This window comes from Penicillium maclennaniae (assembly GCF_028827695.1).
Source record: "Penicillium maclennaniae strain IBT 15551 chromosome Unknown utg000003l:1.0-5670915.0:1.0-5674809.0, whole genome shotgun sequence".
Classification (NCBI taxonomy): domain Eukaryota; kingdom Fungi; phylum Ascomycota; class Eurotiomycetes; order Eurotiales; family Aspergillaceae; genus Penicillium; species Penicillium maclennaniae.
The window spans coordinates 1237756-1263947 of NW_026623215.1; the positions used below are offsets into that span (position 1 = coordinate 1237756).

The 26192-nt window shown below is 50.3% G+C and overlaps 7 protein-coding genes across 7 annotated transcripts; 2 read left to right on the forward strand and 5 right to left on the reverse strand.

Moving 5' to 3' along the window:
- Positions 1 to 175: 175 nt before the first annotated feature.
- Positions 176 to 1501, forward strand: N7477_002572 (putative 6-hexanolactone hydrolase; the record flags this gene model as incomplete). Its single annotated transcript, XM_056964235.1, has 4 exons — positions 176 to 387; positions 486 to 555; positions 746 to 1312; positions 1367 to 1501. 4 exons carry the CDS (start codon positions 176 to 178, stop codon positions 1499 to 1501), a joined length of 984 nt encoding a protein of 327 aa, XP_056824188.1.
- A 912-nt stretch (positions 1502 to 2413) lies between these two features.
- N7477_002573 (putative Coatomer subunit epsilon) lies at positions 2414 to 3549 on the reverse strand (the record flags this gene model as incomplete). The annotated part of the gene is made up of 5 exons (XM_056964236.1): positions 2414 to 2522; positions 2584 to 2822; positions 2889 to 3024; positions 3091 to 3469; positions 3525 to 3549. 5 exons carry the CDS (start codon positions 3547 to 3549, stop codon positions 2414 to 2416), a joined length of 888 nt encoding a protein of 295 aa, XP_056824189.1.
- A 547-nt stretch (positions 3550 to 4096) lies between these two features.
- Positions 4097 to 4642, reverse strand: N7477_002574 (uncharacterized protein; the record flags this gene model as incomplete). Its single annotated transcript, XM_056964237.1, has 1 exon — positions 4097 to 4642. One exon carries the CDS (start codon positions 4640 to 4642, stop codon positions 4097 to 4099), a length of 546 nt encoding a protein of 181 aa, XP_056824190.1.
- Positions 4643 to 6003: 1361 nt separating this feature from the next.
- N7477_002575 (uncharacterized protein) lies at positions 6004 to 8757 on the reverse strand (the record flags this gene model as incomplete). Its single annotated transcript, XM_056964238.1, has 1 exon — positions 6004 to 8757. The coding sequence occupies one exon, from the start codon at positions 8755 to 8757 to the stop codon at positions 6004 to 6006; it is 2754 nt and encodes a 917-aa protein (XP_056824191.1).
- Positions 8758 to 10118: 1361 nt separating this feature from the next.
- N7477_002576 (putative adenosine deaminase) lies at positions 10119 to 11377 on the reverse strand (the record flags this gene model as incomplete). Its single annotated transcript, XM_056964239.1, has 4 exons — positions 10119 to 10337; positions 10398 to 11084; positions 11134 to 11256; positions 11321 to 11377. 4 exons carry the CDS (start codon positions 11375 to 11377, stop codon positions 10119 to 10121), a joined length of 1086 nt encoding a protein of 361 aa, XP_056824192.1.
- An 8306-nt stretch (positions 11378 to 19683) lies between these two features.
- N7477_002577 (putative 1-phosphatidylinositol-4,5-bisphosphate phosphodiesterase Plc1) lies at positions 19684 to 23151 on the forward strand (the record flags this gene model as incomplete). Its single annotated transcript, XM_056964240.1, has 1 exon — positions 19684 to 23151. One exon carries the CDS (start codon positions 19684 to 19686, stop codon positions 23149 to 23151), a length of 3468 nt encoding a protein of 1155 aa, XP_056824193.1.
- A 1091-nt stretch (positions 23152 to 24242) lies between these two features.
- On the reverse strand, positions 24243 to 26173 carry N7477_002578 (nucleobase cation symporter-1 family protein; the record flags this gene model as incomplete). The annotated part of the gene is made up of 5 exons (XM_056964241.1): positions 24243 to 24776; positions 24834 to 25558; positions 25619 to 25868; positions 25928 to 25998; positions 26074 to 26173. The coding sequence occupies 5 exons, from the start codon at positions 26171 to 26173 to the stop codon at positions 24243 to 24245; spliced, it is 1680 nt and encodes a 559-aa protein (XP_056824194.1).
- Between the last annotated feature and the right edge of the window lie 19 nt (positions 26174 to 26192).

The following is a 26192-nucleotide window of genomic DNA, read 5'->3' on the forward strand; positions in this document are numbered from 1 at the left end:
ACCAAATAGCCGAGAACGGACGGGGGGCCCCACAGGAGCAGCCGAGGCTAGAACCCGAATCGGCGATCTGAAGAAGCGGGGAAATACTGTGTCAGAACCAGGACCCTAGAGATAGTGCCATGAACAACTTCATCATTTTGACAACTCAAACCTCACTGAAATATATCAAAGAATCATGGCCGACTCCAAGCCCGTTGACGTGCCCGAACTGGGCTTCTGGGAAAAGGCAGATCTCTCTCTCGCTCAGCTCACCATCGCGACCAATGCTCTCATGGCAGCCATCACAGGAGTATTTCGAGGTTCGGCCAGCCCGAAGAAATACAGCCATCATATCACGGCTGCCGCTATTCGCCGGATGTGTGATCGCACGTCCGATCGTCAGAAGCAGTACGTTTCTCGAAGTTCTGGGGAGAGGACTTGGGAGAAGTTCCATGAAAGATGGGGAGAGCAGAGAATAAAAGGGAAGCTGACGATTCCACACTTAGGGCTATGTTTCCTCCGTCAACCTCTGTCTATACTTCCGTGATGCAAAAGCGCGGCCTCGAGCCAGAGATCGTCTCTCCCCCACAACACAGAGGGTTTCTGGCTCGGTAGTAAGAACGCAAAGAACGTCGTTATCTACTATCACGGTACGTCAGCAGTAGCCAGTATCGAGCTTTCCACGTGTGGCGCACGCTACACAAATCGAAGCTTTCCCGCAAAGTCAATCTCTAACGATGTCGCACAGGCGGCGGCTTCGCGATAGCAGCCATCCCACCCTATTTTCGAGTTCTGGCTTGACCTACTTCAAGTCGTCAACGACAGCGGTCACGATATCGCCGTGTTCTTCCCCCGCTACACTCTCACTCCATACGGAACATATCCGACACAATTGCGCCAAGCCACCGAAGCTCTGCGGTATATTCTAAACGAGACAGGGCGGTCGCCAGGTAATGTGGTCGTGGGCGGCGACTCGGCGGGTGGGAACTTGGCCATGGCGACACTGCTACATCTGTCGCACCCACACCCGGAGATTGAGCCCATCTCGCTCTCAGAGCCACTGGCAGGCGTATTTGGCTTTGCGCCGTGGATCAACTTCAGCCATGAGGGACCATCATTCAAAGAGAATGAATGGAAAGACATTCTCACACGCAACGTGCTGAATAATTGGTCTGCTTCTTATCTCGGCGGCAAAGTGAAGGATAACTGGAATGAGCCGGATAAGGCGCCTGCGGAGTGGTGGCAGGATGCGAAGACGGAGCGCATCTTGATCTTGGCTGGTGGTGATGAGATCTTGCTTTCACCGATCGAGCAGTTTGCGAAGAAGATCAAGGTATGTTTGGTTCTTGGCGGATGTGAATCGATGAATCGCTAATTTTCTCTTGAGTCTGTCTTTCCGAACACAACCTATGTCGTCGGTTACGACGAGGCTCATGACGCGCCCTTTTACACCGATGCTGGGTCGAAGGAGGGAACACAAACGAGCAGGGAGCTGCGTAAATGGATCGCTTCTCGTTTGTGATGCTTCTCTCGTAGAAGTGACTTTTCCTCTCAGTCCTGAGGGTATCATTTGGAGCAAGTGGAGCCATTCGGAAAGATAAAGCGTAGGTGTCCGAGTCTTGGAGACTCAGATCGTTCGTTCATGACAACTCAAATTCTTCGATTTTCTACAAATATAGAGGCCATTCAACCTAGTGAGTCATCAGTCAACAGTAGGGAGAGAAAGGAAAATTAAATAAGTGATTGAGTTGCAGACTATAGACCAAGGAAGGCGCGATGGGTTCAGACACCTGGGACTTGAAGTACTCATTTCGCAATTTGGTTCACAGTCCATATCAACAGGTCCCTTGGATTAGTGGTCATATCGTTCGGTTTTGACTCTAACTTAAGATCATTCCGAAAGGTCGCCGGTTCAATCCCGGCAGGGACCTCATCTTTTTGTTTTTGTCCCACTTTCCTCTTCCCTCTTCCTCTTTTTTCTTCTTCATCAACCCTTCTTTTTCTATAGGGATGTTGTAGTAGTTTACTTTTATTTCTGAATTCTGGCAATAAACAATTGCCTCAAATTTCATCACTGAAAAGTACTATCATCATGACGCAAACTCGAAGGCTTCTGTGACGTTCCATTAAATATCTCTCCACATTTGCTATATCCTACTGGTGCACATGAACTAATTACCAACTGAAAACATAGACTCCTGCTATTAAAACATTATCATGTTCAGTGACGGATGATACTGTACAACTGTATAATATTTACCGCCTCTCGATGTGCTTACTGATGACACAATATAAGAAAATTTGCTCTGGCTATTGCACTTAAGGGGGTCGTGTCAACTCATAACAAAGCAGGATATCAAGCATCCCAGCTCCAAATAACAGGCTTCGCAAGCAGAAATTACACAAATCTAGATCGCTAGTATTCCTCCGTCCTCTAAGACGACACCTTAGGCGCGTACTTGGACGCCGCTGCGTCGAAGAACTCGCTCTTCTCCTGAATATCGGCGAGAAGGGCATGCGAGGGATGGGTCTGCTGCAGCCGACTACAAAGTAAGAGTTAGCTTGTCTATCTGAATCCAAAAATTAAGGGGACAGGACACATACGACTCTAGATCTGCGGTTTGCTTGCCTGCCAAAACATTCAATACGATAGAATTGGCGATCAACTCGGCGTCCTCGGGGTATTTCTCCAAAGCGGCGGTCAGGGCAGCTTCAGCTTCAGGTAGACGGCCCAGGTGAAGTTCTGCGACGGCCTGACCGACAATTGACAAAGGGGCGGATGTGGTAGGTGCGGAGGCGAGTTCCTCGTAGACGTAAAAGGCGGACTGGTACTTTTCGCCACCCTAATAAGACAACACCCGTCAGTTCATGCATATGATAGAAGTATGGATTTGAGTAGGGGTGCATACCACTCTCAATCCGACCCACGACTCGGCAATGTTGACGAGGAGCGAGTCCTGCGCCCAGCGCTTGGCAGCCTGGACCTCCTTCAAGGCGAGGTCGGTACGGTTCTGCTGGAGGTGGATTTGAACGATCAAGGCAACTCTACAGATGACCAGCCAAATTAGCGCCTTGCGCCATGTTGCGCATCTGCAACGGTGGTCAACTTACGCCTCAAGGCTACCCTGGTGTTTTGCCAGCAGCGCAAGGGCCTCCTCACTGTGGTCCTGTGCCTGCAGCACCGTGGCACACACGAATTGAACAGTAGCATTATCCGGGTAATTCTCAGCAAGATCATGTGCGAGCTGGAGAGCGGCGTCGGTTTTGCCCGTAGCCTGCTGGGCTAACGCCTTGATGGCGGCGAGATCGGGGGTATCCTCTTCGCTGGAGATGGCGGAAAGAACCTCGGCGGCCTGTCCCTGGGCAATCTGGGCGCGCAGCTTGAGCACGCGGGCAGGGAGCTGGTTTTCGGGGGAGAGGGCGGCGGTGTCGAAGTCGATCACGAATTGGTATTGGCCGGAGTGGAAGGCATTGTGGATGTTGAGGAGCTCTGAGAGAAGGATGAGTGAACTGAATGAGCAAATCTGGGACATTGAAAAGCTTACCGCCCTCTGCTGAAAAGGGATCCATCTTGTAGTTAATTGGGAGGGTTGGAGGGGAAGTGGGAGTGTTGACGTTCCTGGCAATTGTTAGCTGGCTGTTTCGGCGCACAGGCAACTCGGCCGACCGCCTTTTGTATACTTCGCCCTTAATTACACACCAGTGATACTGTGAAGTGTGATTAAAACTACATCCTCCTGTTCTTTCTAAGTGTTATTTTTCATGTTTCTCTACACTGATCACCCAGATAACTCTCTGTCACTAATTAGAGGTCTCCTTTCACGGGACCTTCGGGACTTCTAAGACCTCGTGGCCGCCTTTTGACGTTGATTCGCGCATCTCTTTGGACCGGCTGTACAGAATTGCCGTGACATTATCTGGCATAGACCAATTTATTTAATATCTCTAAGAGCTTGATCTCTACGAGCTTGAACTGGACAGAAACGTTACTTTGATTGTAGAGATTCGAACATCATTCAGATGGTCCGTTAAGTACAGGATTCGCTCCATCACAGGAATGCCCCAGACAATATTACATTTAGTTGATCTCCCCCGAACGAGACCATAGACAAGACCCTTAATAATGGAGGCTACTCCGTGCCCTCGAGCACAATTTCTTGGCACGAGTCATATTCTTCTTGAGTTCCTCCGCGATGAGTTTCCTCACATCAGCCTTTTCCACTGTCACATCCTCGAGCTCGGACTCGTTGTCGGACGGTTCGCGCACTGATTGACGTGAGAAATAAATGTCATTCTCAATATATGAATCAAGTGATGTATCAGCAAAATTACCGAAGGGGCTGAGATCCTTATGTTGAGTTACGTGGATGGTCGAGTCGTATGAGATACTTCGAGTCCGTTCTGGCGTGGTCGAGAAGGGGACGAGTGTTGTGTTCCCTCGGATCTGAGTGTGCAGGCTGTAAAGAGAATTGTCGGGGCCCTTGGCGGGCATGACAGGAGCGGCCTCTAGGACAAGAACTAGCTGGGGTGGAGTGGGAGGTTTGGGCTCGACCGGCAATACGCTATCGACGGTGGAGTGGACTTCAAACAAACGCGGATCAAAATAGGCCTTATTTCTGGAGAAGATCTCCAGCAACGACGAGGATTCGGAAGCTGATGCCATGATCGATGTTCTTAATGAACTTTGTGACTCCTTGTAGTATATAGAGGGGTTGAGAGGAGTGAAAATGAAGCTGTGTGAGATTATGCCTTATACCTGTCGACAGTGAGACAAATATATGAGCAATAAGTGAAGCTTGGATGAATTCTAAGTGAGATTCGAGATGAAGGAAGGAAGAAAGGTGGAAAGGCGAGAGACTGGACGAAAGGCAGGAATATGATAGTAGCTCCGCATTGTTTCTGGAGTCGGCCATCTTTAGGAGGAAGTGATGCTCTGGCCTTGTATGGTTTCAGTCGCTACTTTCCCTAGAAAGGGTTCCCAGTCAAGTACACCAATGGGTGGCCATGTCGGGCTTTTACCCGCCGCCAATTTAGGCACCGCAAATAATTAGGAATACATATATATCAAAAGAGAATTGCCCATCTGGTCAAGCTCGGTTCCTATGGTGCCGTACCCCGGATTTTGAATCGTGTTCCGGAGCGGTCTAGTTCGCACGATTAACAGCGAAAGTACGGATGCGCGTATGTTGGAACCTTGGAACTACCTAACGCTTTCGTCGGCGAGAATTTGCTGACAATGCTTCTCTTCATCTTGTCTGCAACATAATGATCTTCTGCTAAGCCCTCGAGTATCGTCAAACATTCCGCGGGTATCGTACAGTAGGCTACTCTATTCCCGAACGATGATATATGCGAATATTGAATCAGTGCTGTGAGTTCACATTTCATTCTCGCTGTGGGACAACTCGGTATCGCCAAAATCCAATCTCTTGACTCACCAAGGCTGGTTTGACCAGGAACGAACAATGACTCAATTTTAGAACTGGAACCGGCACGGCCCTGGGACTGCCCAGAAAGTACTCAGAAGGTCCATCGAGGAGCTTCAAAGAGCAACATTCATCTTCAAGACCTCACATAGGACCGCGCCGTCTTTTGAGCGTTTTGGAGTGATGTTACTGTTGTTTCAGAGCTTCGGCGCTTGGCTTTTTGCATTCATCAATCGATGACTTCAGTTGGTCTTTCTATGCCCACCCATTTAAGGTGAAGGAATCTCTGTCCGTCATGACAGTATTGCGTATATTCAAGGTGACTAGTGATGCTCCAATGGGCCTCATCACTACGTATTACGGAATGTTACTTCGATGTGATGGGAAGGTCTCACAGCCCCGAAGTCGTTAGATTGAAAGCAGAGAATAGCATACCAGAAACAAGAAAGGCAAGAACCTCAATATCTAGAAACGCCTTTTACTCTCTCAAGATATCTGGTCATTTAACCCAGTAAGTCAACTCCGAATGCAATTATGGGTGTGGGTACATGGTGATCTTGAGAAGCAAGAACCAGAAAACCCGGAAAAAGGTCGCTCTTCAACTCTGCCACCTGAAATGTCCTTCCTTCAAAGTCTTCACCACTCCCAGGGGCATGAACTCCCGACTAACAGCTGCCAAGCCACCATAAGTGCTGACCATCTCGTCGGAGTATGATTCTGCCACCCAACGCCAGTAAGGGGTCATACAGTCCCAACTAGATGAGATCGGGCCACTACCCTCCCCCTTCAAACTAGCCTGGTTCATTTTGAAGCTTGCAGTAGGGGGGACACTCTTCTCTTCCGGGACCTCATTCAGCAACTTGTATGCCCTTAGAAGACTGGAGCTGTATGTCTCGGGATACTTGGTGAATTCCTCTAGGGACCAGAACGGTAGGGGCTTGCCGTCCTCTCCTCGCCTGATAAAGCTGGTACAGGGGCCATGCTTTTCAAAGTCCTCCTTGGCTGTTTGGTAGAGCATCTCGTCCTGCAAGTATGCTTTCTGGAGTTGTCTCTCAGGCTTACGTGTAATGTTCTCACGCATGGCAAGCAGCCGAACGAACGGGTTGAGGAGCCCCAAGCCGCCCAGTTCAACAGGGTAGTAAAAGAAACCCTCCGGCAGGTCGTGGATGTCAAACCGCTCTGCAATCACCCCTCGCAAGTAGTTGGTAACTCCCCCTTTAGGTTCCTTGGCGCCCTTGGAGAACAACGTTCTCTCGATACGGCTGAGTGTGCGGATGGCCATGTCAATATGATCTCTTCCGAAGCACATGGCGGGCTTTGCGAAGTTGTTCGTGAAGAAACGTCCAAAATAGCTGTTCCATGCCTCTACCCAGGAAAAGATGGTCTTGCAGGATGAAAGCTGTAGGTCAAGTTCTTCGATGTGCTGGTTTACTTGAGCTTGGTCAATGACGAATTTTCCCTGCTCAGCGTCCATGACCAAGAAACCCCAACGGATATCACCGACAGGAAGAACCGAGGACTTTTCAGCTTTGGCCTTATCCATAAGTACCGTACCAGTCTTTTCGCCGCTGAATCGCAGGCCCATCACATTGGCAAATTCAGTCATCCCTAACCACGCCTTCTCGCACGTACTTCTTGAGCCCCAGAACCAGAAGTCATCGTGGAGTCGATACAGAATACCGCCGTTGGTGCATTGATTGATTGCATAGTCCATGCAGAACAGGATTGATTCCCCAAAGCAGTCCGAGAGGGTGTGGGTTATGGGAACACCACGTTTGCGGACTTGAGTGGAAGGATGCAAACCATCTTGAACAAGTTTGAGAGGTGCCTCCAGAAAGACCTTGAAGAATTTGAGCCACGTCTCTGGAACGCCAAAATATTCCATTACGGCGAGGATTGTCGCATGAGGCAAACTAGGGCCAAACCACTCATAGTCGGATCTAATAGCAGTGAATTCTCCTCGTTGGCTTCTGTGAACGAGAGATTCGGTCACCAGGAGGTGAAGTAGTGAATGCTTTGTATCGAGAGCACTCTTTGATTGAGAGTCGTCGTCATAGCTTCTAGCCCCATCATCGGTTGATTCTGGTAGCTGGCTCATGAAGTAATCTTTGCAGTAAGTTTCTTTTCGCAATTCATTGATGCTGTGGCCTTGGGCCTCGGCGTGAATCTTGCTACTATGAAAATACTTGCGCTCATCTTTGTATCCGTCCGGCACATCGTCGTTCATAGGACACCATGCAAAGGAGTGTAAGAACTTGGTGAATATTTTCCGCAATGTAACAGCCCACCTCGATCCAAGGTACTGTAGGAATAATCCATCGAGAAGGTCTTCGTCCATGAAGACTCGATATTTTCCGTTCAACTGACGGCGCATCTCAATCGGAATACCATCAGATCCCCAGTCCCAGCTGTCAAGAGAAGCCAGACGCATGTTGAGTACATCGACCACTTCTTGTGTGACCTCGCTGTTTTGCATGAACTCTTTGAGAAGGGTCGACTTTTCGGCGCTGAGAAGATCGGTATTCATCAGAGCCTTTGCAACCCAGTGGAGCTTATCGACATCCAGCCACTCGGCTTGTGAGGCTAAATTGTTCGCAAATTTCATGATACTCTCACGGAGCTCTTTGAGGGCCTGTTGAGACAACTTTGTCTTGGTAAACAAGGCATCAAGGTACGTCCGAACAGAGTCCTTGTCAACGTGGTCGGGAGCTGCGAAGACCAAAGACTCCCACTTTTCTCGCTGCTCATGCATCTCTGCTCGACCTACGCTCTCAAAGCTGGTGTCGGATTTTGTGACTTCATCGTGGGCGCTCTGATCCCTAGCAGGAGACGTATTTTTCTCGTCCAACTGCGTCAACCACTCAGTCACCAGCCTACTGTAGAAGGCTGCATGTTCATGCTTCAGCTCCAAGTAGCGCAGCTCTTTCTCCAGAAGTGTGATCCACCCAAGTAGGGTAGCCTCTGTGATAGAGACGTCATATCGACTCTGCAAAAGAAAGCGGCGAATGTTGGCATGATTCTCTGCCTGAATTTGGCCCACAACGGGTGAGGTCAATTCTAGATCGGAGTAGTCGTCTGAGTTGTTGCCCTTTAAGTAATCGTCGGACGAGCTTAATGAATCGAGATCCAGGTCTCGGGTCTCTTGGTCCGGGGCATCTTTGGAATAACCTTTCAGGCGCGATAGTCCATCCAGAAGGATGCGTAATCTAGTAGATATATCAGAAGCAGCATTGGCGTCTGCGAGGATCTCCTGTTTGCGCTTGTCGAATAGCGTTCGCTGCTTCGATAGTTCCTTGATTTTGGTGGCAGTGATTGATTTGAGGGTTTGAGGAAGTGCTCCGAGGCTCGACATGACGAAGTCAACGAAACGGAAAAGAGAAACTTCTATGTCCACCTGATGGATGCAATCGGAAAATGTCAAGGAATGAGTGAGGCTGTCAAAGTAAGTTCAGATTGTAGTCCCGATGGTTTTAAGTATCATGGGAGTCGATTGCAACCAAGCCTCAAAGAGTCGCCGCTTCCGTGACTCAGCGCTGGCCAAAGTGCAAGCGGGGATCAAACAATTTCAACCTGATTGTTGTGCACGGATGAGATTTACTGAAGATGTGAGAGGCGGTGATGCCGGGAACCCAAAAAGGAAGTCCGCTGTGGACACGACTTAGCCTCGCCCCACTGTTCACAGGGGTTTCGATGTTGAGTAAGTTGCCATTCTCACGAAACTGAGTAGAATAATACAATTGTATGACGCCCTACTATAGACTAACTCTAGCCCTTATTTAGATCTTCAATGAATAAATCAAGGTAAGTGAGAGCCGACGTGGGTAAATATTGTTATTGACATGATACAATCAATGAAGCACATTGGCGCATAATTTGAATATGGAATCAATCACAGGCCCGTACACTGATGCATCGAGCAAAACAGAGTGAAGGATCTGCAGAACCGGTCCAGTCAGGACTATCCATGTACTCGGGCCCATTGGACCTGGGTTGAAGTATCGGCAGCTCAATTGCCACTGACCTGTCGGCGTCAATCATGTAAAGGTGATTGTGATGCGATCCGCTCATTCATAGATTTGATTCTCTTCCAGCTTATTGATCGAGGTTGACTTTGAGCTCCTAGAAACCACTCCGAACCGGTGGCTTGCTGGGTGGAGCTATTGTCAGCCTAGTGCACGCCACTTTCCACTATTGACTCGGAGCCCCCCTTGCTTTCCCTTTGAACTAGCTATTATGAAAAAGTCACCTCTATTGAGAAGGCTGAACCACCTGAGTTACCGTAACTTCATAAGATTATGACATGATCTGATGCTCGATGCGCTTTCAACGTGGCCAAAACAGGATCCAGACCTGGGTTTGATGATATCGATTCCAAGTCTGTGTTCGATCTATGAGAAGATTTCAACTGAGGAGGTGCAATTTTTCAAGTGTGATGACTGACAGTTTATTCAACTCCGGTGAAAACTTGATTCTTGACGTGGTCGATGAATCAGTGGACACGTCAAATCTTATTTTGGAGTCGTCTTCATCATGGCCTGCCACTGTAAATCGCAGTGAGCCGCCCAACAGGGCCCAATCCCAAGGGAGTCTACGCGATGAAGCGGCCCCCTAAAAAATGGGGTCAAAATTAAAGGCGTGGGCGCCAAATGAGAAAACATATTCATGGGAGATTGAGATATGAGTAAACGTAAATTGGTTCCAGCAATGATATTGCTAAGTTGCAGTGACCCGCGCGTAACCCCTCTCTGTTGTCTTCCCCGAGAAGTCACGAAGCATGCCTCGTAGTCTCGCCTTTTCCTGCTCGCCTCCAAAAATAACCTCCACCGAGCCAGAGCACAACTTCAGTAACTCAGCACGGCCGAGTTCAAAATGTTCAGCAGCAAGAAGATACTCATTCGAGACAGGGCTACAGAAGAAGCCCACATCATCAGTCTACAAAGACAGAACTTTAATTAGCACAGAATAACAACATTGACTCAAAACAGAACTCACACACAGAGCAATGGGACATTCCTCGTGCCTCCATTCTCCAAAATGGTGATCCAGAAAACTCCCCTGAATCAGCTTCGCATGCACATTGCACGACAAACAAAGTTCCAGCCCAAGCCTTCGCCGCGTAATCTCCCTCTTGAACTCATCAGGCACGTGGATGACATGCCCAAGCCGGTCAGGCTGGAATGAAAGCAACGCAGCTAGCTCAGCCGGGCTGCCGGAGGCTGGTGTTTCGGCAAAGTGCAGCGTCAGGCCAAGGCCGTGAGATTTTGCGCGGGCGAATGCGTCGCGGTAGAGTGTGACGTCGCCTTGCGTCGGATTACCGCAGAGGTCGACGCCGACAACCCCGCGCGGCTTGGTGGTTATTGCAAGGTCGATGATGCGCATTGCTTCGATGGGGGTGGTATTGCCGCGATCTAGAGCCAAGATGAGGAACACAGACATTTCTTGGTTCCCGGATTTGAATGTCTGGATGGTATCCAGGACCGTGGTTAGATAGTCTTCTGAGGTGATGTTTGATTCTGGGGATGCTCGAGGAATCGTTCGGAGCTCCAGGTAGCGCACTCCATCAGCGAGGAAATCTTCGAGGACGCTGGTGACGGCGTATGCGAGACTATCCAAGTCGTTGCATAGTTGATAAATGAGTTTGGAGAAGACTTGGAAGAAGCTGTGGCGCAGTGTTAGTCGCTAGAATTCGAGAATTGCGCGTGACTTGCGTTTGAAGAGTGTAGTCGACCTTGCCTGGGGGCATGAGCACGAGAGGATCCTCAATTGGGAATTGAGGATTCTTTGCCTTCTTGCGTTTCCAGATCTCGTGCAAGCACTGGCGACTAATGCTTCCACTCAGATGGGCGTGCAGCTGGAATGGAGGGGCACTTGATAAGCTTGCTACAAGGCCGCATTCTGAACAGAAACACTCATACCTCTACTTTGGGCAAAGCCTTGGTGAAGGCGCTGTTGACTGGCGCAGATAGATCCATGATCAAGTTGATTCTGCTACAGACAGGCGGCGTTGAACGGCTTCCTAAGCGGGGAAAGTACAGTGGGACACAACAATTCGAGACGCTATCGTCCTATGTAGTACGCGCAACCAAACATATTCAATATCTTCTCTGGATTTAATTATTAGCTGTCTGAATATCATCGTCAAGGGATCTGCCTGATCTGCCAGATCCACCCATCGAATTCCCGTAACCGTGGGTCTGCCCTCGTATCCGGGGACGCACCACTGCTGCCGGCAGTACCTGGAGTTCAACGTATCGTGGTTTTCCACTCCCGCGCCATGCGGTAGCGAAACCAACGGTCTCTGAAATGCGAGACATTGACCCACGATTTACGAGAGCCACTAAGAATAGGACATTGCCTATTTGGCATCGTGTCCCACAGTGCCATTTTCACGAGGGCGACAAACTGCCCCAAAGAAAACTTCATGATCGCCACGTTAAGATTACCGGGATGCTAGCCATCCACTCGACAACATCAAACCTGATTTCCAAATGATTGAGGTATGTGTGTGTGTGTGTGTGTGTATCAGGGTTTCGCATAAATGGCACTTCGGGTTCCAGATAATGATATGAAAAGTGGAGTGGGGCAGGTCAGGAGAGCAACGGAGAATTCTCTTGACAAAGCACTATCTGAGCGCACCCTTAGCTAGTTTGATTTTTTATTACCCTCATATCCACAAGCTCCTTGATGACTTGATCTGTGTTATATACGGCTTCTGCGTATAGGGGCTGGTAATCGGAAACGCGGATCATCCTGATGACCCGATTGACCGGATCGCGCGTTTCAGAGATGCGAACCAGACTCGACCCAATGCATGCAATAGATTCAACAGGGAATAGAACAAGATACTAAGAATAGCGACCGAGGCTTGACTGCCGCGTATCAGAGATTCCTGTAAGCATCCTGGTCAATACCGTTTCTAGAGAGGAACCTGTTATGGCCAAGATCCACCACTCATATTTGATACGGCTCCGTCCTCGCGGTCACCGTTGGAGCTTCCAAGATGGGATCAAGCGAGATTGCCAAGCCTAGCATTGACAACGGCTTTAAGGAAGCATCCGACCCGTGCCGTGTGCTTCGTTTCAAAGGCTATGCCGTCGAAATGCGCAAGAATCAGACGGAAAACCCAGCTGAGGGCGCTGTTGACCGGGGATCTTATGCATCTTGACGTCTGGATGATGCATTTCCTATAATCTACAAATCAGATCGGGGTGAGGCTGAATCTTTCGATGGAGATTCTGGAAGCCACGTTGTGCCCTGGGAGATTTTGTGTGGGTTGTGGGTCGCGCAGATGTGAAAGTCCACTTAGCTTTCAGCCCCCAGATTCGCGATGGGTACCTAGTGTCCACTTTTCTCTCCGCGGATGGTAACTCCGGTCCCCAGTAAGATAACTTGGGCTTGTACCGGTATAATGGTTGATTCATGCCACTCTTCCATTGTACTGTCGATCATGATGATGGCTGAACTTTGGGTTCATCGGATTCCAGAAGTGGCTTGAGGTGCCGCGCGGGGCAGAGATGGACTGACTCGGACCTGCCGAGCTGCTCCATCAAGTATCTCAACATAACAGAATATCTGGCTCGGTCGGCCCTTGGTGATGGCTGCGACGCTCGTGGCTAGCTGAAACAGCCGTTTTCGGCATAATAGCATTGCTAAACGGGTACCTGGAGTACATTCAAACGCTGAGGAGAATCACCTAGGTGCCTCGGGATGGCTTGCGGGCACAGCCCTGTAGAGTTCCACATCGAGCAATGCCGAAGGAGCCGCCCAGCCAGAACGGAGTGAAGTGGATAAGTCCGGATATCTGGGTCTCAAGAAACCCCTCTCGTAGAGGCGGGTTTTCGTCTCAGCCCTGCCAATCGCGCCATTGCTTCGCTGGCAGGTTCAATGGGGCAACAGGCATCACGCGCCGTGCCCAAGACGGGAGGAGCCATGTATCTCAAAGCTCTTGGTTGCCTGACTCGTTGCAGAATCATATGGTGTGCTGGGCCAAAAAAAAGTCTCTTGAGCCTGATGAATGTCCTATTTTACGGAGCACCCCGTCTCTGGCCGCATGATTGATGTGTGGAAGCTCCAAGTTCCGGGGATCCAGCGTCCGGAAGATGTCCAGGAGAAGTTGCATATAGCTTACGAGTGTGATAAAAGTCCTTTGAAATATCATCATAGAAAGTGGGCTTGGCGCTTCTTTCGCAGCCTCAAGCGATGAAATAGCAGCTGACGCCCTCCATTAGAATTTCTGATATATAAAAATTCCAATAAGGGCGAACAAGGGTCGCCCGATATAGGTTACACACCGTCGGCACGACCCATAATCCTCCCCTTGCAGAGTTGCACCGATCGCTTTGAACAGGGGAGTCGAAATTGAGTCACATGGCCACACAGAGCTCTTGAAGCGCTCCTGCGCTATTGCAATTCAGACTGAGCCACTCCACGCTAGCAGAGGACGGCTGGACGGAGCTGCTGCATCCGCCCTGGACAACTCTAGTGCATGATGGCTGGACGTGCTAGTGGAACACGGGCGTGTCTATTAGGCATCGAAAACGCATCGAAGGATTCGGACGGGGCTTGAACCGAGGGATGACTGCAGATGAGACAGATTGGATCATTCAAGCCGTGTCGGTGTATTGTCATCGTATTGCGACTTTGCCCACCTTGCGTGTAGGGATGTGCAGCCGAAACACTGGGTTTTCACAACTGTATCTGTGACCTAGTGTGGACCGGGAGGTGAGTAAAGGGTGGGTAATATTCGAGGGGAAAGAATAGGTTCTTATCCCAGGCCGCATCTACATTGATTGGTCAGTTCACCCAGTCACCAAGGCAATAGAGTTGCCCAATGTGTGACCGGAGTAGGCCTTTGGAGACGAGCGAAGGAAACACGAAAATAAATGTCGAATCAATGACACCCGCCCTGGCCCCCAATGAGGCGCAACGGTTCCAGTCAGTTGGGACTCTGAACGATGTCCATGTAAGTAATTGGAAAACTAGGGGTGAAGGGCCCTAGAGACGGTGTAGAGACGGTGCTAAGGCCTCTTCGAACATGTCGGAACAATTTTTTGGATTCGCTTCTGGAATACCCATTCCACAGTGAGATCGGGTCGACGGAGGCCACAAAGAATCTCGTTGGAGTGGAGATGATAAGCCCCTTCCTTCTCCTGAAGATCAGACCCATCAGAGACCCGATTAGTGAATTTCTCATTTTCATTTTTTCATTTTTTTTTTTACTCTATTTCGTTTTGCCTCTGATTCAATGTCCACTAAGTTTGAGTTAGGGATGAGTGTACCCCTTGGTTTCAATGGTGAGTGGCTGACATTAAATCCCCTGTCACCCATTAGCTTGAGCGTTTCTGTAGGGTTGGGCCATCGGGCTTGATTTGATGTTCCTGGCGTATTCCGTAATTTTAAGTACCGTGCAGATACCAGTTCGGTATGGAAACGGCACATGGCTTGTAATTCTGTACTCCAGGTATTACGGGGATGAGGCTTTCGCGTGCACGTCTTCATGATGTCATCTGAGCACCTGAATTCCTCATCCTTTGCTTGAGTAACGCATTAACTTTATTGAAAAGCATGGTGTAAATGATGCAGATGTCTGGAAGAACAACGCGTCCTCGAAACAAAATTACGGGCGAAACAACTCCAGCGGTGTAAAATCGGGCACTACGGTCCTAGTTTGCGACGAGCGCATCAGCTGAGTCCCCGCAAGATCATTTGAAAGCAAAAGGGGGGGTTTCTCTTCGCTTTGTCCGAGAATGTCGTCCCATAGGGCAGGGGCTAGAGAAAGCGGGGGTTATTTCGGGCTGCTGATCGTAGCAAGGTGCGGATGCGAGATTGAGTGACTGGTATTACTGACATGCTCATCAACTTGGTAGCTCGGCTCCTCGATCAAGCACGCTCGACCTGAGTTTCCATAGTGGCAAAATCTGTAATTGTGCAATCTTTAAATTTTACCTTCGGAGCTTGAGCTTCTTGCATGTTATAGCATCAGGGAATGTGACTTCTATGCTAGGAGAGATTCGAGCATGTCTCTAACTAAAAAAAGGCATACGTCTGCAAGATAACCATCTAGCCGAGTTGGGCGGTGAATACGTAGGCACGTAGGCACTCAATGACGCCCATTGTAATTTTCGATACAAATCTTGAGAACCCTGTCAGAGTGGATCTAGTTCACGAAGGCGGAACGTTAGGAGTCCCCACTCAAGCCAATGGAAGAACCCAAGAACCTTGGAAGGAAAACCATCCTAAGACATTTCTTTGGCCGTAGACTATCCCCAACTAGGCAGCTATGGGTTCCTTCGAGTGGGCTGTACGGGGCGGGCAATAGGTTTCATTACTTGCGACGCCTTTTTAAGGGTGATTGATGAATCTTGCTGTCATGTCTGCTGAAACCGGAAAATCAAGGTCACGGGAGCGAGCGCCACGCTCTAAAAAGACAAAAATTAAAATTAAAATAAAATCGAAAATCGAAAATAGATTAGGGCACGTCAGAGCCGGGGGACTATGAGATCCGTGGAAGCCGGCTGTAGGGATTAGGATATGCAACAAGAAACGTAGGCCCCTCTTTGATTTTCCCTCTGACGCGATCATCAGCATGCTCGACAACCATTGACACGGGATTCTTACTTATCCCTGCTGACTGGCTGAACATCACGAAGCAGATTAATTGACGGGCGATAGGGGCGGTCTGTGACGAGGCACTCTGACCTCAGCCCGAGCAAACGAGATCACCGTGCGGACGATTGACGAATGTCCGGGCCCTTAAGAAAAAGCTCCTCCCTACTGGATGCCCTGCTGGACAAGTAGATGAAATTAGACGACAATGACGATATAGGATGATACGGTCAACATTGATCGCTAATACGGTCCAGGGACCCTGGTCGTGATCTTATCGAGTTGCAAACCGCCACAACCGCCCACGATAGCGCACGGATCGATCGGAAGTGAAAGAAAAGCCTATGAGATGGGGATCGTGAGTCACTCGGCTCATTCCTAGCACGTGCGGTCTTCGGAGTCGAATTATCGTCCTCCCATGTTGGGATACGCCATCCCGGGAGTTCTATGATCACCATCATGTTCCTCTACAGATCGCCGAAGAATTTCGGTGCTTGCTGCACGTCTAATGCACGGTGCCTGCTGATGAGGTGATTGGTCTCGGGTGGGCGTGTTGCTTGAGATGATGCGCTAACTGACACGCTCTATGCAGTGGAGAGGGACTCGTAGATGGTCGGAAAGCCGAAATCAGGGAATTCTGAGCAGTACAGCATCGCCAACGCATCAAGTAACGCGGGGCTGACAGCGACCCCGCAGAGGGTTAATCAGTGCTATCTGCGAGTCTACATGGCTAGCCCTAGTCCGTATCGCGCGAAGTACAGAGACAGTTGGACCTTTTGGTATCAGCTGACGGAGCGCGAAAAAACGTAGAGTTCTGAGACACATCCAAGAGAATAGAAAAACAAAAATTCAGAGATCAGACCGCTTGATTCACGGAAGAGAGAAAGAGGGGAGACCAGAAGGCACTAAACCAGTTCGTCAGAGAACGGGCTCTCAAACAGAGCGACGATCTCTCGCGTTGGCTCATTGCGGGGATCCACCAGCCCCATTTGCACCGTCCAAAACGTTTCACTGCCACTGCTCCAGCCTCAGGGTTTCGTTTGGGTTAGGTACTGTATTCTCGGCTATGGGGTTGAGGGTAATGACGGTGAAGTCCTGATCCGGTCTTCTTTTTGCGGTGTACGGGGTATAGTATACCCCACCGACGGAACAATGATGTGCATCATGATCGACCTGTGGCATACACGCCTATCTCCCTGGGACATCAACCGTTGAACGAAGGAGCGCATCCCTGAAGGTCAAGCAGGGATGTTGAACCTTGTCGGAGTTCATTGAGTATTCTCCAGAGATCAAAACGCAAGGATTCGCGGGCTCCGCATACTCACATATTCTTTCCCGGCGCCCGGCGTGTCGGTACATTGATACCCCCATAGAAATTATGTGGGCCACGGTATGTAAAGTGCGACTAGGACTATCGACGACCATGACTAGTATGACTCAAAAACATGGCTGTGGGGGAACTGGAGCCCGGCACAATGTCAGACTATGGAAGTCAGAATGGAATAGACTGCCTTCCTAGTCTCCACATCGTGCGAATTAATCCTCCGTGAGCTCCGCCATAGGAGGTTTCTCCCCCCTACACCGTGTGCTCTGTTTCCCGTCGCCCTCGTGTCGCTCCTTTCCGTGCATCTGAAACACTGATCGGCTCCCGGTTGGCCGATAGCATTCCCCAGGAATTAGAGGGATCGTCCAATGACACGGATAGATGAGATCTGCCCATTCGGGATGTGCCATCATTCCGCATCGTCATCCCATTTCCTACCCAAACCGGCCTCTGTGCCCTGATAGGCGGCATAGAGTCGTACCTAATGATACCCGGGGGTGATTGCATCTTGGAGATTGTGATCCTGTCCAGGGCCGTTGCTATGCGTTGTTCGCGTTCACCTACTAGCGGTGTCCGTATTTAATTGGGGCCTCTCTGTCCCTCCGCTTAACTTGGGCTCCGGGTCTACTTTTCTTCAAGAAACCGTTTCTGGCGCTCTCGCTCTTCCACACCGTGAGTGATAAGAGACCAACACTAGGCCCGCCCTCTGTTCACGCTTTTACCCTGCCTCCAAAGTCTCTATCGAAAGTCAGCCACGTGTGGCTATCACACCAAGAAAAAAAAACAAAGGGGAACTGAAAAGAAGGAAAAAGAAGTGAAACGGGGATACAATCCACTACGTTACATGACACGTACTCGGTACTGGGAATACTGTACACAATACACCAATACGCCCGGTTATACCGTACAAAGTCCCCACTCCAGCTTCAATTCCAACCCGGAGTCGCTGAGATTGATTCATTGATTTAATTATTTCTCTGCCCCCTTCTTTCTTCCACACATTTCATCAACAAAGATCATCAACAAAGAGGACGACGCTGGCTCTTGTCCTTCTTGCATGATCATCGCGAGTACGCTGCAGCAAGTCTACATCCCGCCTCACATATTCTAGTGGCCACCACGTAACCCTGCAGCAAAAACTGGATCAGCTCACAGCGACGACTAATCGACACTAAAACCACAAAATCCAACATCAGCGAGTCGCCTTGGTCCTGTCACCCATTCATTTTCCTCTTTGGACCGCCTGCATTCACTGCGCTGGCAGTGTCGCAATTCCCAATCTTCAAATCGCATTCGTCTGTCTTCGCGCAAAAAAGTTCCTTGCGCCCTACAAACGGGTACTCCCATCGCCCACTGCGTTGCTAGTTCCTGTCGCCGCCAATCGAGAGCTGTACTTCTCGCCTCAGATCATACCCCGGTTCCTCCATTGTCTCCTAATACCCTCGTCGCTACCGCCGCCTATTTCCGAACACGCGACGGGACCACCTCTGGGGCTCTTTTCTGAACCACCGGGATTGAACCCGCATATGCGCCAGTTTCCGGCCTCTGACCTGCGTCTCGTTTCCCCTCCGTTACCGAGCGTGCGCGAGCTGCTGCAGTAGCCCCTCCCAATTCCCTCTTGGTTCGCTCACTGGTTGCGCGAGATCAATTGGTCCATTTCGCAATAGCCACCCCCCCTCTCCTTTCGTGCAGGAGCAGCAGCTTTCCCCACGGACCGGCAGATCGACAAGTAGAAGAGAGGGGTCACGTTGTGGTATCATTGGAACTTTCTTTCCCGGCAATCAGCTCGGTTCCAAAAGAAGAAAGTGAGACTTGCGGACCGGAACCTTGGACCCGGAGATCATCTTCCCGTTTGATCCTCCCCCAGGGTGTGACGTCTATCATCAGTATCAGTGGCTAGCATCGGAGCAAGCTTCTCGGGGAAATATCCGCCCATTGCGCGGGGCCACTGTCTGTTGCAATTGTTATCTGGGTTCTTTTCTCGCCTCAATATTCCCTTTCCTTCCCTCGGCTTTCCTCCGTGAGGCGCTCTCCGGCCAGGCTCTCCGCGTTGCATCCTAACCAGGCCAAGATGCAGAGTTCAAGAACGGGTCATCTCTGCTGAGGACGTGGCTGAATCCCAATCACCTTTTCTTACTGTGTCGAGCTAATCCTCTTTCTGTCTTCCTGGCTCGGATCGCTTTGAAAGAGTTATCCTTGCAAACCTTCAACGGCTGGCTGGTCCTCTGTGCTGTTTACTGATTCGCCATTCAAAGAGTCCAGGTGACTCTGACGTTGGTACCGTTTACGACAGGCTGAACTTTTGTTCCTATCGACGACAGCTGAGCTGGCGATAACGAGATAGCCGCCATGGCATATGCAGCAAGCTCACCTTCGGCTCTGGATGCCGAGACGCAATCCAGCTTAAAACTTTCTTCTCTCGGCCGCTCTACCTCTTTACACCATGTTGTTACCTCTTTACCTTCAGGACCCACTCCCTCCTCCGCACCTTCATTCACATCTTCACCCTCCTCTACACCCGTCTCAGCTTGCCCTGGTCCGGGCACACCATACTCATTTACTCCCGCCGGTACTCCTTACCAATTCGCCAGCGAGGGGCCTCGTGGTCGAGGCACTGGTTACCCTCTTCCCGTTCCCGCACCCCTCGAGCTCGGCGAAGCTATGATGGCGGTCCCCGAAGCGCCTGGTATCCTTGATCCTTCCACTACTAGCAATAAAGCTCCTGGTCTGATGCGAAGGATCTCGCGCGGCGCTGCCAACAAGCTTACTCGGAGAAGACAATCTGCCTCGCAAAACGACAAGCGAGACCGCAGCTCCGGCCCTGTCATCATGCGCCGACGCAGCGACAGCAAGACCGGACCCCAACCACGAGATATTGCCTTGGACTCAAGCAATGAAGATGACACTAGCGAAGCTTTGGACGGCCTTGGCGCTTGGGCTGGCTCCGAACCGTCAAGCCTTCGGAGCGAAAGCCGAATGATGTCGGCTAGCGAGGTGGTTGGTACAGCTGGCGTCGCCATTGCTCCCAAGGTGGATTCTGCGTTGCAGCGTGGAACCGTGTTGACCAAGGTGACCAAGAAGCACCGCAAGCAGGTCCGCTTTTTCCTGGACCTTGGTGCTGCGAAAGTGTTTTGGGACCTTTCAAATCCCGCCAAGCGTTTCTACATTGACGACATCAAAGAAATTCGCGTCGGCGCAGATGCACGGAATTATCGTGAAGAGCATCAAGTTCCAGAAGATGTCGAGCGTCGCTGGTTTACCATCGTCATCGCTGACTCGGAGCGCTTCAAAGGTCGAGCAGTCAAAACCCTGCACTTGATCGCTCCCAGTGATCGCGTGCTCGATCTCTGGACCACCACCCTCGAACACATCTCCCGATATCGGATCGGCCTCATGGCTGGACTGGCTGGCTCCGGTCAAAGTGAGGCGGTCCTTCAAGCCCACTGGCAGCACGAGATGACTCGCCTGTTTCCCCAGGGCATGCGACCTGGAGAAGAACCAAGTCTTGATTTCTCTGCCGTGGAGAAGGTTTGCCGCAGCTTGCACATCAATTGCTCCAAGAACATGCTTCGCGCACAATTCAGTAAAGCTGATGCTGCCCGCAATGGAAAACTGAACTTCTCCGAGTTCAAGGACTTCCTCAGGCGGCTTAAGGAGCGAAAGGATGTTAAAGAAATATTCAAGAGCAGAACTGCTGACCATAAATCGGGTATGACTCAAGAAGAGTTTTTGACTTTCCTTTGTGATGTTCAAAAAGAGGATGTTGATTCCGATCGCGATTATTGGGTTGCCATCTTCGACAAATTTGTTCGGCGATCTAAGCGGACCCCTTCTGATGCGTCAGACATCAACATCCCTCCTCCGGCCGTAATGGACTTGGATACCTTCTCTGGCTTTTTGACTTCTCTCAACAACGGCATCTACGCCTCCCGTGCCCCTCAGTCGCGGTTTGACCGGCCATTAAACGAGTACTTTATTTCGAGCTCTCACAATACCTACCTGCTGGGTCGCCAGGTCGCTGGAGCTTCGAGTACCGAGGCTTACATTAGTGCCCTCCAGCAAGGATGTCGCTGTGTCGAGATCGACTGCTGGGATGGTGCCGATGGGCGTCCAATCGTGTCTCACGGACGAACTTTGACGACTAGCGTCCTCTTCGCCGACTGTATTACTGTCATCAACCGATACGCCTTTATCTCCTGCGACTTCCCCCTCATTCTCTCTCTCGAGGTGCACTGCAACCCCGAGCAGCAGCTGGCAATGGTCAAAATCATGAAAGAAACCTTCAAGGATCAGTTGGTCCTCGAACCTCTGATGACCAACTGCTACGTATTGCCGTCACCAGAGGACTTGAAGCGCCGTATTTTGGTCAAGGTCAAGACCTGCGACGAGACCTCTTTGAGCGACTCTCGCACGGGGACTTCTACCTCTGTCGGTACTGTCGGCACGCATGGGCGTAAGCGCAGTGCCAGCACCCCCTTCGTTCGACCGACGCCGCCTGTCGATATCAATCTCAGACACCAAATTCCCTCACTCTCTAGCCCGCCCTCGATTGGATCCGTTGACGGAAATGGCCCTTTGATTTCACAGGACCGACGATCGCTCACTGCCACAAGCTTGAGCAGTGGCACCGAAGACAGTGACGGTGCATTAGTGTCAACGCACAGTGAAAAGAAAAAGCGTCGCCGCCAGAAAAGCAAGATCACTAAGCCTCTCTCTGATCTGGGCATATATACCCGTGGCTACAAGTGGCATAGCTTCTCTTCCCCCGAGAGTCGCAAGTACAACCACGTCTACTCTTTCGCAGAGCGTTCGTTTGAGAGCATCTGCCAGGGCCATGATAACAAGGTTGCGCTGGAAACTCACAACCGGAAATACCTTACTCGTGTCTATCCCTCGGGCTTCCGCCTCCGTTCTTCCAATTTCGATCCAAACAAGTTCTGGCGCCGTGGCGTGCAAATGGCTGCCCTGAATTGGCAGACCTATGACATTGGCATGCAGATGAACCAAGCCATGTTCGCGGCTGGTACTGATCGCACCGGCTACGTTCTCAAGCCTGAGAGTCTTCGGCTCGCTCCGCCTGAATCAGATGGCCCGAAGCGTAAGATCGAACGTAAACTGATCAGCTTCTCGGTCGATGTCATCTCAGCGCAACAGCTTCCCCGTCCCCGCACTATTGGACTGGAGGATAATATCAATCCGTATGTTGAAATTGAGATGTTCAGCGCCGACGACCGTGGCCAAAGCTTGGTATTTGGCGAGGGCGGTATGGATGCTTCTACTCGAAGTGGTATGTCTGGCATCGGATACCCTCACCGCCGACGCACCAAGATTGAACAAAGCAATGGCTACAGCCCCGTGTTCAATGATCGATTCAAATTGTCTCTAGAGACTAAGTACCCTGATCTGGTATTTGTCCGGTGGACAGTCTGGAGCTCCATGGATGGCCGCAGTGCAGGCAATAACAACAGTGTGCAACTGGCAACTTTCACTGCCAAGCTGACCAGCTTGTCACAAGGCTACCGCTACCTGCCTCTCTATGATGGAAGCGGTGACCAGTACTTATTTTCGACATTATTCTGTCGCATCTCCAAGATGGACCCCGTGCCTGTCCAACGATTAGATTTGGAGGAGCTTCGTGCGGAGCGCATGGGTATCCTTCGCCAGATTGGCCAGACCGTCTTCAAGCGTTCCTCGTCCACTGATCGCGAGAAGGAGCTTTATGACCGAAGTGATCCCATCAGTCCTGAAGACAAAGACAGCTCTCCCAATCTCACACCAACAGTTTCCACAACCTCAACCTCATCATTCGTGCAATGATTGGGCTTCTTCTTATCTCGCCTGCCGAACCATCCCACGTTTTAGGCACACTCCTCTTCTCGGCTCTTGCAAGGCCACTCTTTTCTTGCATTCGATGAGCTTCTTTTATCACGTCTCTGTCTGTTTACTTGTTGCCATTGCTATATCCGTCGCAGCGATACCCCTTGTTTTACTCTGAATCATGTGTATATTGCTATCTGTCATATTTCCTTTGTACCAGCAAGGCTTGGATTCTTTTTCTTTGTATCCGGCAGGGGTGTTCAAATTCGTCTCTCTGGGTTGATTCATCATTTTATCGAGGCATGGGAACCCGCATATGGGACATCGGTTTCGGAACAGCCTTTTCATTCATCGCCCATCGCATTTGCGGGAGTCAAATTATCTCGGGAAAGGTCACTGTGGCTGGTTCACCGGAGCACATCATCACATTCTGGCATCTTACGGTATGAAGGGACATTCAACGGAATTTTTCTATTTCCCTTTCGCATTCGGGTTCGGTATATTTCCTGGGGTCTGGAGGCGCCTTATCTCGTGGCTTTGCTACTTTTTCCACACTACAAAGCCAACTTTCACTTCCTTACGTTATTATCATTACGAAGGCAGAAGCTATCTTCTCTTGACCAGGGTATTCTGACCTGGCCTTCTATTTTCAATCGACCTAGTATACGTGTGCTGGATTACACCTATGCCTGTCGTTGGAAGTCTCTTGTTCTCCCTTGTTTGTATTACATTTTGTCTCTTTCATATAATAGATCACGCGCTGGGTCGCTTTAATCGGTTCATACTTTCGTTGATTTTGGCATTCATGGGTCCAACTGGGTTATAGAACAATCTCCACACATTATTCTTCCGTCCATGTCTGTACTCTTATCGTGTCATAAGACTCATGGTTTGCACCCAATCTTTGTCAAGAACTCTATAATATTCAGAATTGTCTTGAATTTTCTTAAAACCGCCCGAGAAAGTCCTAAGTCTCAATAATCATAATCTTGAATGTCATCGCGTCATAACAAGTCCGAGTAAATACCCTTCCTACTATACATCGTATATATGGGGTATCTTTGGCCAATGAGAAGAAAAAACCAAATGCATCAGATCTTCTTAGACGCAGAATTCAGACCCTTCTGATCATCCACCGGCAACGCATCCGTAGCCCAGCGGTTTGCGCCAATAGTATGTTCCTCATCGCTGATCTCTTGTCCATATGCAACCAGGATGTCGGGCTCGGTATCGATATCAACCTCATTCCACTGGTCACTCGTGGCCGGGACAGGGAATAGCTTCGTCAGGATCCAGTACATGCCACCGGAGACAATCACGCCGGAGAAGTAGTTCACGTTGTAGATGTATTCTGCGCCAATGGGGACATCACAACCGACGGCACCGGCGAAGCCAACGATATTAATTAAAATTCCACTGAGATAGGCGGCGTAGGCGCGCCAGGAAAAACCCATCGTGTAGAAGTACGGGTCTGTTTTGCTGGCGCTGTATAGGGCTTTGATGTCTAGGTAGCCACGGCGGACGAAGTAGTAATCGCAGATCATGACACCGGCAATGGCGGATAGGAAGAGAGAGTAGGCCGAAAGGTACGTTGTGAATTGGCTTGAGCCGATGACTAGGTTCCACTGTGAAGAAAGGTCAGAATTTGTGCTTCAATTTGTATTAGTAGGGGCAGGACGTACAGGGCACATGGCCAGACCGATGGCGGCACAGATATAGCTACCACGTCGGATGTTCAGGTATCGCGGAAGCAGGGCAGTCAGGTCTGTGCCGGCAGAGACTGAATTGGCGGAGATGTTCGTTCCTAGTTGAGCGAGGGTGAAACCAAGGGCGATGATGAAGATTCCGAAGCGCTGTCCTGAGCTGGCTCCTTCGAGGAAGTTGCCTAGCAAGTCCAGCGGGTTCCAGACTGCTTCACCATAGATGACGGACGAAGACGAAGACACGATAATTCCGATGAACGAAGTGATTCCGAAACCGATAGGAATGGTGAGCAGCTGAGACCACAATGCATCCTTAGGTGTTCGGGCAAAGCGTGTAAAATCAGGATCATTCATGATGAGGGCTGCAAAGTTCCCGATGCAGGTCATGATTGCCTTGACGAATGCCCATGCCAAGGCGCTTCCGTGGACTGTGTTGGGCTGGTGAACAATCGGGCCGATACCGTGAGCTCGCGAGATAGCCCAGCCGAAGAAAGCAATAGCGGCAATAGGCGAATAGATAGCCTTGACGGTGAATAGGTGGCGGATCTTGTGCACGGGGAACCAGAGAGCGGGAAGAGACCCAAGCCAGAAGAGGAAGAAGCTGAGGAAGCCCTTGGTATCGACACCGGCACTGGCAGAGAGGCCATTGTGTAGATCCTTGTAGCTAGGCCAGATTGCCTCGATCATCAAAGTGACACATTCACCTGCAAATTGTTAGCATAAGTCTCAGTCGGGATGAGGGAGCTTTTTGATGGGGGGCATACCTCCAATATAACTCTGCACTCCGTACCAGATGATCGCCATCACGACTCGGTTGATCACAGGCCACAAAGAGCCCCAGATTCCAAATGAAGCTCGGGCTGTCACAGGGAAAGAGATGTGATAGACAGCACCGATGCGACCGGTCAGACAGACAAATCCAGCCGCGATAAAGTATCCGATCCAGACACAGATCCATGCCTGCCACCATGAGAGGCCGCCCACGATCATCGAGGAGGAAATCATCCATGTATTCTGTCGCATTATGGAATTAGACTGCGAACTATATGTCGCATTTGGCTTTTGAGACTTACAATGTTGAGGGAGTCGGCAATCCAGAAAGTGACATAGTTCCACCATTTCCATTGGCGACGTTCGGGATCAACTATAGCAACATGGAATTTCAGCGATCAATTTTAATCTTCTGGTAATCCAGTGAGCTCCCGGATCAGAATCTTACCTGGTCGCAGATCCTCGTTTGTCAACATCAACTGGGCATTAGAGAGCCCGGGCTCGTGAGAGACGGCCGCTTTTTCGAGAAACCATCCAAGTTTCGACATGACGCTGGGTGACACGGAC